The sequence below is a fragment of the Athene cunicularia genome, assembly GCF_003259725.1.
Source record: "Athene cunicularia isolate RWA chromosome 5 unlocalized genomic scaffold, athCun1 chr5_part1, whole genome shotgun sequence".
In the NCBI taxonomy this organism is placed as follows: Eukaryota; Metazoa; Chordata; class Aves; order Strigiformes; family Strigidae; genus Athene; species Athene cunicularia.
The window spans coordinates 12,477,326-12,495,326 of NW_020799101.1; the positions used below are offsets into that span (position 1 = coordinate 12,477,326).

Consider the following 18,001-nt stretch of genomic DNA (forward strand, 5'->3'; position numbering starts at 1 on the left):
CAGTACCTTTCTGGGGTAGTGACTTCACATCCTTTGACATCAGCACTGCTTGAAAGGGGGATGGGAGAGTTACGGCAGAAAGCAGTAAAACCTGCTTTTAACTGTGTATGCAATGCCTCTACGAATTCTTCAATCTTCCCAAAACGCATTTAATGGAGCACGGGTGTCGACCTCCCCGGGTTTTCGTGCGGCTGTTAACAAGCCGAGAGGGACGGGGCTACAGAGGCCTTCCTGCTCCCCTTATCTGAGCACCACAATAGCCATTTATGAGCTCGTCGGAGGGTCGCGATTCACTCTCTCACGCACAATAACTCACCTCTAATATGCAAAAGGGCCACGGGCTGGAACGGCCCATTGGAATTGGCTGCGTCAACCACCATCCTGCTGCCAGCTCTGTTACATGTCAACATCTAGGCTCCAGCAGGAAAGGCAGTGTATTCCTTAAGGCAAGAAACCAGCCTCCATTTTAGTTTAAAAAAAGACAGAAACTGAAGCGCTCTGCAGCTGGAGGGAACTGGCTAGTTGGTGATGTCAGCGGGCGGGAGGAGCCCCATTGGCTAACGGCACCAACTTAAAACGACACCGAGGAGGCCGCAAATGAGCGGAGGCCGGTGCGGGGCTGTCACTGCGCCCTGCGCGGCTGCGCCCGCCCCCGCGCTCCCGCCGCGCCGCGCAGCGGAGGGGAGCGGAGCGGGCAGAGCCCCGGCCCGGGCAGGCGACCCCCCCTTTGCCTTTGTTCTCTTGAGCCAGGGGCAGCTTACTGCTGCTCTATTGTTTCCCCCACTGACAATGTTCACTACGCACCTGCTAGAAAGAGCACATGCGGTTGGGTTTTGTTTTGTTTTTTTTTCCTTTCCTGAAAAAGCCCAACGTATAACCTTTCCTTCAGTAAGGCTGCCAAGAATTACAAAACAGAGGAGCTCAGTTTAACAGTTTAAAAACACAGCATTAAGGGCAACATCTACAACTTTAGCTTTCAAGAGCTGTATTAAAAGGCAGTTCACAGTAAGATATACGTCCTTGAATTATTATTATTTGTGATTTAATTAAAACCTCATAATCATTCCAATGAAGTGTTTTATGACTGGTTGCTAATACATTATGTTATGAATAAAATTACGTACATACGACATTCAGGAGGTGAAAAATCTCATGTTTCATGCTCATCTGAATATTTCTTTCAATCTAGAAATGGCCCTGTCTTAAAATCAGCTTAATGTGGTTAAACACAGATATTGAAAAAGTCAGGTTTTAATTTATAGAAAGTTCAGTAATTATAAGTAACTATTCTTATTAAAAACTAAAAAACTGCAGCACTAAGAACCAATATATAGGTATATGAAAACAGTTTTGCTGCATAATCCCAGAAATTTTTTAAAAAAGTACAGCATAAAAATTTCTAAACTTTTTCGTTCAATTACTTAAATTATTTGGAAAAAAGCCATCAAGCAACCTTTTCTTCATCATATGAGACTTGCACATTTGTTTTTACAACGATCTATTTGAAGGACCATTTTGTCTCCTAGGTACTGCACCTCTGGGAGTGATGTTCAGAGAAAGGGGCAACGTCATGCATGTACCATCTTCAAATCCATGCTTCTCCCCAAATACTATTTGCAGCAATATGCCATCTTTAAATATTTAATTACTTGATCTAAAACACTGCCCGCACTTATATCTGCTAAAAAAATACATAAAAAAAAGAGGAAGAGACTATTCAATTAGGTAATACGCTGATGAAAATTTGGAACAGAAACAAATTATAGGGTGAAAGGGAATGAAAGGACTCTAATTTCTAACAATTATTAAGACTAAACTGTGATGTATGAAAGCTTTGCTTGTGTTTTGCTTCATTTTTCTCAAGGACTCCTGATTCCTCAACTGTTTCCTTAGGTCCCTTAGTCCGTTTAGGTAAGATCGAAATGCTCATTAGGCTCCCTACGTAAATCACTGGTGGCAGACTCAAGGCCTTCAGTGAACACTTGGGCAACTCCTAGAATGAGCTATGGGGGGCTCTAACAAAGAGACACCGAGAGCCTGTTATAGGGAAACTTATTTTGCTGGCTTAGGAGGGAGACACCTGGACTTCACAGCACATGCTCTGGAGAGAGGGTCAACTAGCCAACACTGTGAAGAAGACTACTTACTTCTTCCCCTGACCACTGAAGACCCTCACCATATTTTCACTACGCATGTTCAGATTATGCAAATGAATTCTGGGAACTCATTATCATAAGATACCCCTTTCTAGGAAACCTAATGAATATCTATGATTTGTATGTAAACTCATGTCCCTTGCTAGCTCTTGGGAGCCCTTATGGCGGAGAATCCCCAGGGCGACCCCAGCGCTGCCAATAAAAGAATACCTGCTTAACAGTTCTACTGGATTCTGACCGTTGAGGTAATTTCTTTGTTTCAAGAGCATATGCATACCTGGTTAGCAAAGTTGTATCGCACTACGGTAATACATTGTCAAAGGTGAGTTAGAGCTGTACTGAATATTATTGAATACGATGAAGGGGAAAAGACTGAGATATAAAATGAGGACTATTACTCATTAGACCCATGAAGAAATCAACTGGATTTACAGATCACTGACAAGGTTCGATCTGAAGTAGTGCCTCCTGGATGTCACAGTGAAGAGGGATATAAACCTGATGAGAAAGCCCAAAGACGACCAATCTAAAAAATGTTACTTCTTTAAAAAATAAGAAAAGCTGCTGTTTGGTGTGGTGTGAGTTGTTGTTGGGGTTTTAATGGTTCTGGGATTTTTTCGGTTTGTTTGTTCGGGTTTGTTTGGCTTGGTTTTGGTGTTTGTTTTGTTTTGGTTTTTTTCCCCCTTGTTTTAGGTTGGTTGTTGTTTTTTTGTTTTTGTTTTTTTTAAAGGAAGGACTAGACTGAAAATATCCAAGCATTTTAAAGAGTAATTATGGAGATGAAGGGAATTCGTTTTTCTACATTCACTATAGAAAGTAAATTCCTCCTAGATCAAGGAAGATTAGGTTAGATGTTAAAGGAAATCCTCTCACAATAAACACAGTGAAACAAGAGACAACAAACTTTCTAATAATTTAAAAAAATGGCTAAACATAATGAGTGATACAAATGTAGATGAACCTGCTTCTGAGAACATAAAAATGGACTACATGAACTTCTAATACCTTTTAAAACTTTTTTCCTAAAACTACAAGGATTCAAATAATTTGGCCTTCCAGTCTAGGTAAAACCAGGGGAGGCATATTCTCAAAAATGTCAGGTTTTATATCTGTATATCCCTTGGGTATATCTTAGATGTGGAGTTTTAGAGTTCTGAAACAAAAAGCTACCAGAGATATGCTTTTAACAAAAGCAAGACTGCTTTTGCAAAAGCAAAAGCTAAAAAAAAAAGCAAGACTGACCTCAAAGTTTTCTACAAGATCGTGACAGAGGAAGGAGAAAACTGAAGAACTCATTTTTTTTTTCAACATTTTCATATGCAGAATTTTTTAAGGAAATTCTGTTTCTTATCCCCATCTAAAGACTGTGCTATAGTGATAAGCCGCAGTAGGAAGCGGCAAAGATTAGGTTAAAAATTCCAGTTTATCTGGGAACCACATCTTTAAGAGGCAGCTGCTCTCTCTCTCTCCTCCTCTCTACTTGTGTCTTGCTTTAATGTCAACTGCTGCTTCTGTCTCTAAAACTCCCTGCAAAGATTAAAATGGCTATGAAGACTGCTGGTCCAACAGCACACAAAACTACTGTACTGGAACACAACAGAGCAGAAAAGGGCATGTTAGTTACAATGCCATTTCCTATTTTATACAAAAGCATGGCTTGAATAGCTGGAGGCTGATTAGCAAATTTTAGGTAATGTTATAAAAGTCAACCCCCCTACATTGTTCTTCACTAAAGAGTTAGCAGTACTGGCAGAACACTGTCACATTCAAGTAAGTTTTATCTTACAAGACACACACACCCTGTTCACTTTTCTTCCTCTTTGCAGGACTGTGCTACATCTGAGGCCAATACTTAGTAAGCTACCATGAAACTGGTTCAAACAGTCATAATTCAGTGTATTACTGGTGTGCTGACAGGACACTAGCAGAGCTGAAGAACTTCAAACTTTGTAAGACCTTGCTTGTTAACAAAACGCGGTATCTTCTCACCAGTTGTACAGATCAAGAGATACGTTCTGCCCAGGAAGTCTATATACCCTCTGTTTGTTTCAGCCTTAAAATATTTGATTTGCCACCAAAGGAAAATATTTACTTAAATTATTTTGGTCAATATGATTTTGGAAAAACATTGCAAATAAAATTAAGTTAGGAATTGACTTACTAATGGGGAGGAAAAGAATATTAGTGCAAGTGGAATGGAGCTAATGAATATCAATAGGAGGAGGAAGAGGTTACTTAAATTTATGAAGATACTTCTGTGGCAAGAGAATCAAAAACCTTATTAACTTCGGCTACCCATTTTAGAATTAAATGGATGAAAAAACCATACCAAGAGTATTGGAAAACTGTAGCTATTACATATTTCCTATGAACCCTGCTCATCACTTCTAACTGCCCAATAATGAGAATGAAGAAAATCCTATAAAGTTCTCAGGATATAATTAAATGTGTTACATTGAAGGTCCAGCACTATAGCTGGTGAATTCACTTTATTGTAGTATTTTTTTCAAAACAAACATTCCATTTGGGTTACAACTTTAAAAACCACCAAACCCCCCCACTCACCTGCCCAAAGGTTGTCTTTATTTCCATACTGAATTAGCTACTATTCTAACTGAGAGTGACAGAATCAACAACATGTAAGATTAATTAAACTGGGTGAACTTCTATTTACATGAAGACACCTTGGACAACGTTGGTTACCACTCAAACTATATGAAGATTTTTCATTTTTGGAGTGGAGGGGGTTATTTTGGGAGGAAGGGGTTATTTAGTCTAAACTCTAAGGGAACTAAAGGCATAATTCCACAACTGCTGAATTTGCTACTCCTCAGCAACTTAAACTATCCTAGTTGTAGATTGCTTCAGTCCCCTTCCTGCATTTCCCTCTGCTTTATTTTGCTCTCATCTGCTTCAGTGGTCATGAGACCCACAGCTGAGTTAGTTTAGTCCACTAATCCAACAGAAAGCCACTTTATTGTCAGGCTGGTTTTCTGTTAACTTAGACTGTGTTCCATAGCAGCCTAAACTGAGCTAAGACTGTATGAGCTACTGCTTCAATCCCACCTCTTTCTGAGGCACACGTGTGCAACCATCTGAAATAGATGTACAAGGGCTTGTGCAGCTGCATGGCTGAACCAGATTAGGAAACTGAACAGAGTTAAAAACGAGAAGGAAAAGGGCGAATTTGAGCCATGTTGATTCCATTATCTGGTTCACCAGACAGCCATCCAAATGAGGAACAAAACTAAACACGACTTGCTTTTTTATTGGTAGGACCAAAGTAATTTACTTTTTTCCCTTTCAATTTTAGCCTAATCAAAACTTACCATTCTCACAAATGATGTAACGCTATTGAAAGTAAGGGTCTCTTCACAACCCTGAACAATGAGTTGCCTGAACACTTTGGTTTAGAGGAGAAAAGGCACTGGATACTACACATTCTGTAGAAGAAACCACAGCAATAGAAAGGATATTGGGCTTCTGCAACATTCTGACTCAGTTGCAAAGGACAGCCAAGAGGAAATTCTTCCAAGGAATCAGAAGCAGTAAACACCATGTTAATACCTAGCTATCAAAAGAAATACACAGATAAGAGGAAAAATCCTTACCTGGATAAATAAAACAGGTAAGGACTATCGTTTGACTTCCATAAAAAATTCCTAAGACTGAAGCATGGCAAAAGATAGTATTCTGCCTTCCACATTGAGAAACTGATAATATTTACTCCTTCTAGTACAGGAAAAACTGATTAAAAGTGGAATTGGCAAACATCTGCCTGTGATTGGATTTGTCTCTATCTGGATTTCCTAATATTTGCATGGTCACTGTAGTGCACAGACTCAACGGTGCCAAGTTTTCCTTCAGCCAATATTGTATACTCAAACAGTTTTGTAAGTGGGGGATGGTGGTGAGGAAATCAGCAGGTATCTGTTGAGTTCAGAAAGCTGGACAACACAAAAAAATTTTTTAGTTACCTTAAAATAAATATATTTTAAGAGTAGCATCTGGTACAAAAACATATTTCTCAGGGCAGATTGGAGAAGCTCATTTCAAGTATTGGCACACTACTTTAACCAAGCCCTGTATAAAAGCTAACATGTATACCACCAAACTCCCTCCTGCCTGTGGCCTTGTTATATGTCACACATGTCATTTTCAAGAAATGAAGCATAGAAGATTACATTTAAAGAGTTAAAACTTGAGTTATCCAGCAAACACTGACCTATTTACATGTATAAATATTGCATTCAATGTTTGATCAGTAGAGGTCTTATGAAGGGAAAAGTTCAGTGCAGCAGCAAAACTGTTTAGATCTGATTATAATGAAGACCTGTGCAATGGAACAAGATGTTCTTTTTGTAAACAAGTGCGTAATAAAAGCCATTTTAAGAGAGATCTAAACTCTGAATTCAGAGACAGGCTAGTCTAGAAAATAAGACAATACCACATTTAAAATCTTATTTTTATGGATTCTATCCAAGCTTTAGCAGAAACAAGTTTGGTAGGAAATGCTGCCAGTGACAGATGTAGAGCATTCTTCTAACACTTTCAGCTGCTGACTAATGAGTAGGTGTTTGATAGGGCAGTTGAAATGAAAAACGGCTCATTAATCCAAGCCTATGATTTCATGTAAAGCTAGCTAAAGAAAAAAAAAATTCACACACTCAAGTGAAGTATTTTTCTCTATAACTTTTTTCTGGTAGTTATTCACTCACTATCATGTTTCTTAATCTTTAAAATGTTACACAGTAATTAAGACTGTATAATTGACAAATATTTTAATATAAATTACTTAATTATTAAATATTAAAATATTAACTAATTTGACAGATGATACTTTCCTGTATGAACACCAAACAACTACCAGTTTTTGCTTTAAGAAATGTATATGGTTACCAACTCATATTTTAATATTTCTTCTAAACATTGCAAAGAAAAATAAATACAGGAAAGTCTGTTTATGCAACACTATGATAATGTTTTTAAGATCAAAGTTCAAAGACAAAGTTACTAAATTAACCTGGCAAAGAAAGTCTCCACAGTTCTTCCACAAGATACAATGCATATGCTCATTGACACCTAAACATACTGATGTAGGAAAGAATGAGCTTCTGCAGACTTTTTGTTTCAATAAATTCAATACAGTATTGGGCTGCCAAAAATACTGTAGAAGTATGAATGCAGTCAGGACCAGAAAGATAGTACTTAGCATATTCAGTTAGTCCAATGTAGTTCATGTACAAGGGAGAAGAACATTATCTGTTTCACAAAACTGTATTCATTGATGTTTCACATGAGAATTGATTTGGTTTGCCTCAGTGTTTTGCCTTTTAAGTGCATTATGTATTAGGGCAAATGATCTCATATAGTAGCATTATCTTGTTTAATCTATCATCTTACTTTGCATAAAACACTTCTAGCTGAACAGTGATGCTACCACCTTGCAGCTGGACAAAATTCCTTAATTGCCATGCATGCACACAAGAAACATGATTAAACTGGAAAGGCTGAAGTACTGCACCTCTGTTTTCTACCTAATTTACAATTGACAGGAATAGGCTTCTGTGATGAAAATGACATTAAACATTGAGATCTCCAGTCTCAAGAGCTTATGAGAAAAAGTGTTTCTCAAAACCCTAAAGTAGTCCATCATTGCTATAATTCCCATAAATTCATTAGATTGCGTATGTCCGGTCAGTCTGTTTTGTATCACAAAAACAGACACTAATTTTAAATAAACAGGTAACACACTCTTGAGTTTGAACTTACTCTGATATGAGTTTGTGGAAATACCAACATATATGGTTGAATTTTTCTACATCACAGAGGACAACACTTGATTTACTTTTTAATTTACCTTGATACCAGTTTTGCTTACTTATCTGTACTCTACAGTTGAGAGAAACACAACCAACCTTACATTTCTGTCCTCTTAAGAAATTCTCACTTTTTCCTTCCTCCTCATGGTTACAACAGTTTTAGCAATGAAAATTTGGCCCAATTGTTTTTTTAAGTATCAGAATCTTAAACTGGAATCACCTCTTTGCAATCTTGATTCATCAGACTTTAATATTGTGCAGACGATGAAAACAAGAGCTATCTCCTAGACAGCCATTTATGACTTAAAAACATTAGGAAAGCTTTAATAATGTTTGCTTCCCTATCAGAGCCCTGTATCACAGGCAGACAAGTTGAGACACCACCCTGACATGCTCTTCTTGCACAGAACAGAATCAGAATTCGGCACAGCTCTGAAGTCTCATCTTGGAAAAAAGAAACAAAAAAAGAAACCATGCACTCTGCATGAAATGTGTCCAGAAAAGCAGCACCCTTATGACCTGTCAGGTTCACTTTTTAATTTTAAAAATTTAAATAGATATGACTGATAGTACTTTTAATGTTGAAATCATGCTAAGTCAGAAACATGCATCTCTACCAGAAGCTCAAAACCAGGGCTGATCAACATGCATGGAAAGACCTTCAACAACAAAATATCAGCATCTGTTTAGTCATATCACATGCAGTTATTCTACATTAGAACAGCACAGTACTTCCATATTCTATCCCTCTTAGCACTCCAAATTAGTATGTCCACATCTGTCAGTATTTCAATATATACCTCTACATGAATATCAAAAATCCAACTCAACAGGTAAACAGTAATTTTGTAAATAAATTAGGAACTGTATTTGAAAATAAAAACTGAATAGTAATAATCTTTAAGATTATATAAAGCAATGTTCACTTTTATCTAAAACCCCCCCAAATCCCAAGCCCAAACCCATGAATAAAACCATAACACTGGCATCACAGAAGTCCTCTGTAAGGCTATAAAAGAATTCTAAAACATATAAAACATAGAGAATGTCGTGATTTAACCTCAGCTGGGTTTAACTCTATCCCAGCCACAACCAGCACACAGAAATGCTACAAAAAGGGCATATTTTTGAATCATGCCCAAATTCACATATGCATGACTAACACTGGAAAATTTTGCAACATTTCAGAATATTAAGGAGGACTGACTTAATTTTTTTCGTTATTCTAGGACTGACAGAGAACATTATCTTTTAATGAGTATTACTTGCAGGTTAAAGTTAGATTTGTGACACAATTGTATTTGACACTGTATAAAGCCTTTTATTCCAGTCAGGGCATCTTAATAGTGTATTTAAGAATTCCCACTGCAACATTCTCTTACGAATTGTAGGGATTTAGACCAGACCCTTAAAAAAAAAAAAATCTCACCACTTTGTATAACAGTTGTCTCTAAATGCTACACATTTACAGTTTTTAGTAAAATCAGCACATCCATGCAAAATAACATGCACAAATACAAGTATGCTCGCCTGTTTGTACTGTTAAAAATTCCCCGTAGCATATAAATGAAACATACATAGTGGGCAAGGGAGTATCTCAGAAATACATAATTAGCAAGACTGTACTAGGGGAAAAAAAATCCATCAACCTGTAATCAAAGTATTGCTAAAATGATAAATTCTTATGGATATAAATTCTCATTTTTAATAACATTTTAAAATCATTAAACAATTTTACTTTTCTGTATTAACAGTCTTGAATAAAAGTGAAACACAGTAATATTTAGGTTGCTAGTTAACCAGTTATGAAACTGCTGAAACAGTTATCACACTGTTGGATGTTCTATACTTTTGTTCCTTTTTCTGTCTTTGTCAATTACTCAGTGAGTCCATCACAGCAGCAACCTCAGTCCTGCAGATGCCAATACTCACCCACTACTTTCACGTGTAAGGGACAACAATATTCTCAGTAAAATCAGAGAGGAAAATCAGAATTTTATTTTTTAATTAAAAGAAGATTACAAAAAAAACATTCCAGGGAAAATTCAGAAAACGTTAAGTGTGGTGTCCTAATGGTTTAGATAGGAACTAAGCTTACAGAATTTACCAGTTTTTGTATGGTTTTCTTAATATGCATGTAAGAGAAGAAAAAGAAGAAAAAAAGGAGGTAGATCTGGAAGTAAATAAAATTACCTCATAAAAATAAGAAAAAAAAATAACCCTTCCTTTCCCTCAGCATTAAGCCCAGGCTTTTTTTTTTTTTTTTTTTTTAAATTTCAGATATTTGAACTGTATGGATGGTCTTTGGATATTAACTCCATTAAGAGCTGAAGTGAGAATGCAGCCTTCAACCTCACAAGCAACAAGCATGCAATTCATAACATACCGTGACACTCTCAACAGCCTCCTCTCAGAACTGAATGAACACAGCTAGATGAGTAGCACATATACAGCACACATTTGAGCTCTAGAGATTTTTCCAGTATATAATGTTTTTGGGTGCCAGTAGTTCAGAGGTAACCTACAATCAAGAACTAAAGTGAAGACGACCCATCAACACCACCAGAAATAAATGCCAGCACACAACAAACTAAATCACAGACATGGAATTATTTGCTAATTAACCATGAAAAACATATATACAGTGTAACAACAAATGCAAGCTTCTTGCATAAAGCTGAAGCAGACAGTTACAAAGAACACTACTTCAGTGTTATCAGTGGTCAGGTACACACAAGATCAGATATGGTACTTTAATACATTTATTAAATATCTGTATCAAACACTTATGCTGCTTATCTCATACAGAACACATTCATAAATTTGTAAACAACTGCATTTTTTCTTCAGTTACAAACTGCGTTCCTAAGAGAGCAAAACTGAAGAAACTGGCAAGTTTCTGAAGGCTGAAATATCTTTGCCATTTATATTTGGTATAACCAAAGCATTAATCTGGAAGTTTTCAAATCAGAATAAACCAAAACACCTTTAAGGTGAATAAGTAGTTTTCTCCTAATAAACAACTAAAATCAAAAATTAATTTCCTGTAACTAAAGTATCTGTTCTACAAATGTTGGCTAACAAAAAGAACCAGATAAGCAGAAATTAACACAAGTTTGCTGGTACAGGATTTTTCTTTTTTGGTGAAAATAGGTAAGATCTTTTCAAGATGTTTGACACAGTTCTGAAGACACTTCTCCAGAGATACTTCCGTTATTTGTGAACAGACAAGTTACCTATTCTATCCATACTAAATCAGGTTGCACTGCACTGTGCTGCAGGGAGCTTCACTGGCTTGTAGCTTTGCTAATATATAAATCTCGATGCTCCACAAACCAGGTGCAGACGACACTTTTCTATGTTCATGTCTATTCTTAGAGCCTCTTAACTCATAATTTATTTGCCTTTCTTTTTACATTATCTGAGCTATCCTGCTTCTCCATTTCCTGAATAAACTGAGGGTGTACAATGTTAATAATAAGCTGCTCCAATTAATATAAATCATACCACACTAATACCAGTCACCAGGGCAAATGGGCTGGTATTTCTGGAAGCCTATCATCAGCACTTTTGTGCAATGCCCAAGAGAAATTTCAGACAACACCTGAAGACCAGGAAGTATTTCCTAAATAAGAAAACTTAATGAAAACCCACTTTGGCAGATCCCTCTTTACCTTTCCACTGTTTCAAGCGATCCGCTCACCTCAATTCCAGCTGTATGGCACAGAAGAAAGTTGGTTACCTCAGCAATACCACAGCCCAGTTAGAACTTACGAGTTACAAGCTCCACAGATCTAATACAGACCTTGAAGTATGCAAAGACAACGCCATTCTATATGCTGTGCTTAAAACACAATGTCATGTAAAGTACACCACCCAGTAGTCAACCCAACATCTGTGAAGAAAATATACATCTCTTGGTCTACTACAGATAGAAGAAAGGTTTTCTTGGCACTACAACCACAGAAATACAGCCACCCATTATGAGTAACTGGAGTTTGAAAGCTGGTTAAACACACCTAACGTGAAGGAACACTAGATTCTCCGCAGCGTTTCACAGAAGTCAAATCCACCTTATTCATCTCAGTCCTTTAAATGACAGCCTGTCAGACCACCTTAACTCCTGTCCAGACAGAGACATTAAACACCACAACTAAAGCTATCCAGAAAAGAAAGTTTTCCAGCTTCACTTGACCCACTGAACACACATCAAGTACACATTAGGAGAACAGGGTGACTGGCCAACAGTGTTCTCAGCAGCCCTAACAAGTGGGAATTAAGTCATGAGTGAGCACATGCAGTGAACACAGCAACTATACAGACACCTGCTGTGATCCATGAGACTGGACACAGTAATTAGTACCCATCACTAGATCAGCAATTGCACCAGTGTTTTATAACAAAGTTTGACCTTCGAAAGTCTGGGGACACACTAACAGCATCACACATCCACCAGAGATAAGCTCAACATTTTTTCTTCTGTTTCACTTGAGAGTGGGGGGAGTGATTGCAGACTGAAATGCAAATATAATGCATATGCTCAACAACACTTCTACCATTTCTTCACATCTAGGTATGCTGTATCAAAAATGCTAGTACAGTTGCAGAACATTCTTTACATCATTTTTAAGACTTACTTTTAAAAAAATTTTAAACTTTCCCCTACTATGAACCTACTATGTCAGTTTAAAAGATAGGACATATTATTCATAATCAGTGGTCCTAAATAGTCTCATTTATAGATTTAATAAAGTAGATTGAAATTCACTAATTAAGTCTTGAAAATATATTTAATATAATATTTAAGTCTTGAAAAGTTTTAAACTGTACATAGACTGCTATACTAACATGATGGACAATATATAATTATTTTTTTATAAAAAGTGTGTGAAGGGAAGAATGTTGCAGTCTGATCTGTATGAAAAGCACTATCAGAGGGATTGAGAAGCTGAGTTTCTTGTTTTCAAGAAACAGTAACGCATTATATCAAGAAAACAATGACTGGAGGAAAAAAGTTTTATTCCTCGACATTTTCACATTGCCTACAACAGTACTACTCAACATTTCAGCAACCTATTACGGTCTCACTGCCAACTCTGAACACTAGAAAGCAGTATGTGTGACACTTCAGTACAGCTTGCCTTTTTTAAAAAGAAATAAGCCTTCAGAGCAAATCAGTTGCTCAAAAGCAATAGATCAGTACATCTCACCACACCTGGAAAATTACAACCTAACACTAATACAATCTACCATAAAGCACACTATGCAAACATGTATCTACACAACAGACAGTAGCTAAAATAAAGATGATAAAAGCTGTGTTAGAGAAGACACATCAATCATCATCATCTTTTCATCACAGATGACAGTAAATATAATTCTAAAAGATCAAAAAGCCTTAAAATTGATAAAGGAAAAATTAATCCCTAAAAAGACAACACTCCACTTGACCCATGCTCAGGAAAAACAGACCAGTAAGTAGCAACAGACCAGGTCTTCTCACAATGCCAAGAGATATTTTAGTATAAAGTAGGGTTTGAGCATGATGCACTGAGCACAGATGACCAATATTTTGCATAGAACACCCAAATATTCTGCTTTTATATGAGATGAGTGAATATACTTTCATATAGATATTTCTGGCTTGAAGAAACTTGGATATTTCCTATCCTGATTGCCAGGAAGGCACCACACTGGAAGTCCTCACATAAGGACTGAAAAAAAACAAAACTAGTTTGTTTGAGCACGTAAGTATGTGCAAGTTGGACGTGTGTATACTTGATACATAATATAAGCTGTCCAGATATAAATAGTATGTTAGCTGAGATGCCTCATTGTCTCATGCCCAAGATCCCCCACATGTCATTTTAATTTAGAAAGACATACCTTTTAAAGCTGGCAGTTTTTGAAGCTCCCTGTTATTGCTAACATTAAACCTTGAAGAACTCTGCCGCTTTTCCTTCTTCAGTACTGTCTGGGGTGCTGGTACTTTGATTTTAGATAGTTGTGCTGGGGGAGGAGTGCTGTTTGATTTTTTGTTTGACACCTGTTTAAAGAGAAATTAAAACAGTTAACTTCAGCTGAACTTAGAAAATATTCTACAAAACTATTTTTGCTACAGAAATAAATGAAGCAGAATAAGCTTTTAATCAAATTGCTCTATTCATAATCCCCTGAATGCATAGCTATCCATTCTTCTGTTCCATCTTTTCAGCGTTCCTTTCTGTACCAGAGCCCTCATACAGATGGGAATGGATCATCTTGTTACATGCACTAACCCATTTATTTGAAGTTACCAGCCAACTGAAAAGACATTTTCAAATAGTGTAGTTCCTCAGCTACTCTCACCTCTTCCCTGAGAAGTTCAGGTTTCCAAGGTATTTAGCTGTCCAACTTCAAAGGGATCACAGGACACTGCCTATTTACAGCAGGTGGACCTCTCACTGCCCATTTGTACCTTGCCTCACTGCTAGAGTCCTAAGCTTGGCTAGGGCATTCAGGCTCTGATATAAGGAGTCTTATATAGTAGCTCCAGCAGCTTCCAAAACTTACATGAAGATTTGTAGCAGTTTACTGCCTACTCTGGGCAAGTTGCTTTTACTGTAATAATACATATCAGATTATCACTATATGTCTGTAAGAAGTTTGTAACATAAACCCAGAAAAACAGTTCCCACCTATAGGTTTCCAGTTTGCTGTTTTCCCAGACTATACTTGACATTGCTCTCTCTCAAGCTGAATTTAATGCATCATTAACGAAAGCCTGTCAGAACTTGTGATGCTGCCTTATTCATTTTTTGAAGTAGGAAAAGCAAGTTTAAAGTAGGCAATAGTTAACTTTTAAAATACGAATAATTTCATTATGTTCTTTACAAGGATGATAAAACAACTAGGAGTGACCTACACTAAAAATATAAAAACAGATGAGCAGGAAATCTTACAGCAAGTACTGCAATTCATTTTACAGGACCTTAATTTGCTGTAGAATCCTTTCAAATTTGCAAATTATTTTACACTGAAGGACACACATCTGAAAATATATCTTGGCACTTATACTGAAAAGACCATATTATCCTTTCCAGAAAGTGCCCACATGGTAAGAAACAGGAAAAAAAAAAAAATCAGAACGGAATGGGATTCAGGATGGAAATCAAGTTGTAATGTTGCTACTTTGGCAGTCTGAATGGATTTAATTAGAGCTTTAAGTATATTAGATATGAAAGCAGTGTTTTTATTTCTGCATGAAATAACATCAATGGCATTTTCACAGGGACATGGCTAGAACAACAGAAACCACCTTTTCTTCATGTTCTAAAAAGGATTTCCAGAATAGCTTATTCATCAACAATTTCCACATGGTCTGGGAGTATACACATTCAGCACACTGAAATATTATCATACATAAATTTATCTACCTTTAGTCTCTAAGACAGTAATTTTATTCAAATTTTGTTCTAGTAGCATAACTGGGGTAGAAATGTACATGCTTCAAGAATATATTAACAATTGTGTTACATTATACACACAATACTTAATATATCAAAGATATGACTGAAAACAACATTTAGTTTGCATTAACATACAAGATGATAATTTTGGGAATTTAGTATTGTAATAGCAAAACCCTTATAGAACAAATAAGGGGAGACAATATTCTGAACACTGAAAGTCTTAAATTACCAAAAATAATCTAGAACTTGTTTCAGTAAAAATGGCATACACTGGCAAGTTAAAAGCATTTATGTACAAGTAATACCTATTACATTGCATTTTTTCAGATTATTTCACTTTTTAATCCCAAACACTAAATGCTTAAAAATCTTTTTTGCTGAAATACAAGGGATCAGCGAGGTAAATTCTATGCATTAATTTAAGTTTAAAAACCCCCCAACATTCCAAATAGAAAAATGAACAGACTAAGCAGAAAAAAAAAGCAGCACTAAAAATTAGGAAGCAATGATGATGCATTATAAACACTATTACTGAACAGAATTCCATACTTTCAATATTGTGCTTGAGCCTAATGGTGTTTTTCTGAACTGGCTATCTTCCACTGCCACCTGTTTTTTGTTCATTACTTGGAACAGGAAAAGCCGCTTTCCTGTTTCCTCTATTCCCAAACAAATTCTCAATTTCAAATTAACAAGTGCTTGCATGTGCCTACACACATGCACACACTACGGTATCCTAAGGTAACACAAACCTCAAGGAAACAAGCATTCTAAATTGCAGATAAATTCTAAAATTAGCCAAAAGTGGTTATTTAAGGCAATGGGCAACATTTCTGATTAGAAATGTTTAAAGAAAGCATTTTTTGTTGCCAGGGCAACTTCCTATCTAGCAGTGATGACTCCAGTGTAATTCTAGCCCTGAATCACTGGTCAATTTATCCAATAGATTTCCTTCTCCTTTCTACCATCAACCATGATCATTCCTGCTTTCCAGTCATGCTCCAGTCATTCAGGCAGCACTTAACCAGGAAGCTGCCAAAACAGTTTCCAGTTCATTATTATATGAATACTGCACTACACAACTTTACCCAGTGACCTCTGCAAGTGGCACTATGGTGCTACCACAAGAGAACCGGCCTTCAGAGCTGGCAGACAACCAGCCCTTGGATGGAAAGGTACCTGGAGAAAATGAGTTAAGTCAACTTAAGCCACACAGCTCAGATTTTAACCGCTCCTCTAAAACTAAAAGAAATTCAGACTAGCAATTCTACGTCTTCATTTGCTAAAGATTTCAAGGTAACATACTTAACTTTTTATGAAGGTACAGTGCTCATCAGTTCAGATAAAAGAGCTCAGCTTCCTCCTCCCAGTAACAAACCAAAATACTTCAGAAACTGCAATTCCTGAGAATAACTGATGGACATTCTGCTACATCAGTGAACAATTCACCTTATCTAACACCGTAAGTCAAAATACAGATATATTTTTAACAATTCTCTTCCTGTGATTAGAATGGGAAATACCTATTCTTACCCTTGTTCTGTTGAACAACTTCCTCCTACCAAAATGTTTACAAACCCTGACATGTTCAATTCCAAAAGTGCTGATAACCTCCTAAAAATGTGTACAAATTCCTCTGAAAAAATGTCAGATTGAGAATGTCTTTATTTGGATCATCATTAAAACACAACCCTCAGGTTTTCTGATTAATTTAGTTTTTAAAAGCTAGAGGTTTACATACTTCTATGAACATTAAGACAACCAGGAACAGTGTGATTCTGGCTTTTAACTTCTGCTTTCAGCAATTAAAAAAGTAGAATTTATGTTCTCAGTGCCCTTGAATAAGCTTAAAATGAATTCAAGAGAGTGAAAGGCAGGGAGGAGAAAAGGAGGCTTCTTGCCAGTCACAACAGTTAGATAGTCCTTGTACCTCTTCTTCCTTTGAGTCTTCCTGCATCAAAGAAAGATGTGGTACATTCCTTAACATCACTGTTTTGAGCTAAGTTGAATCCTTCACCCCCCTGATTCATACACAGGCAAGTACAGATCAGAGCACAACACTAAGTTCTTGACAAAGGAACACAAGCACATCTACAATTACAGCCAGTTTTTAAATTAAACTAATGGTCAAAAGCCCACATGGCAACTTCTACTTTTGGCCATCTAAGGTGTAAAAGAGAGACCACTGGGATCCGGAAGAAGGGTCCACCCTGCATCTCGTGTATGTCTACAAGTCTTTCAGAAGACCCTTTCTCACAGTCCCCCCCCAAAATGGTATTCAAACTACCTTGCTCAAACATGTGCAATCAGAAGAACTCTGTCTGACCTTACCTTTCAAGGCACACTCACTAATACCTGAATTAGAACAAAGCACACAAAGCCTCCTGGTCTACAAAATCAAGAGCCTAGCCAAGCCAACCCTAGAGTGGGGTCAACTCTGTAACGACATAGCAAGCTTTCATACTGCTTTCTCAAACTGATCAGAGCAGGGTGAGAATTTGAAAATGACAATAAAATTGCGTGGGTGCATCATAGAATCATCTAGGTTGGAAAGGACCTTAAAGATCATCTA

General features: G+C 36.9%; 1 protein-coding gene across 2 annotated transcripts in view; it reads right to left on the bottom strand.

Moving 5' to 3' along the window:
- PPP2R5C (protein phosphatase 2 regulatory subunit B'gamma) overlaps nt 1–18,001 on the bottom strand; it is an 84,480-nt gene that overhangs the window by 55,575 nt on the left and 10,904 nt on the right. The window contains exon 2 of one of the 2 annotated variants that reach the window (XM_026849534.1): nt 13,865–14,024. Coding sequence is in view for 1 of the 2 variants with exons in the window: in XM_026849533.1 (XP_026705334.1) it covers nt 317–410 (94 nt within the window). In the remaining variant the exon portion in view is untranslated. Of the gene's footprint in view, nt 1–316; nt 564–13,864; nt 14,025–18,001 lie in introns of those variants that run through there. The other variant, XM_026849533.1, reaches the window with a different exon arrangement.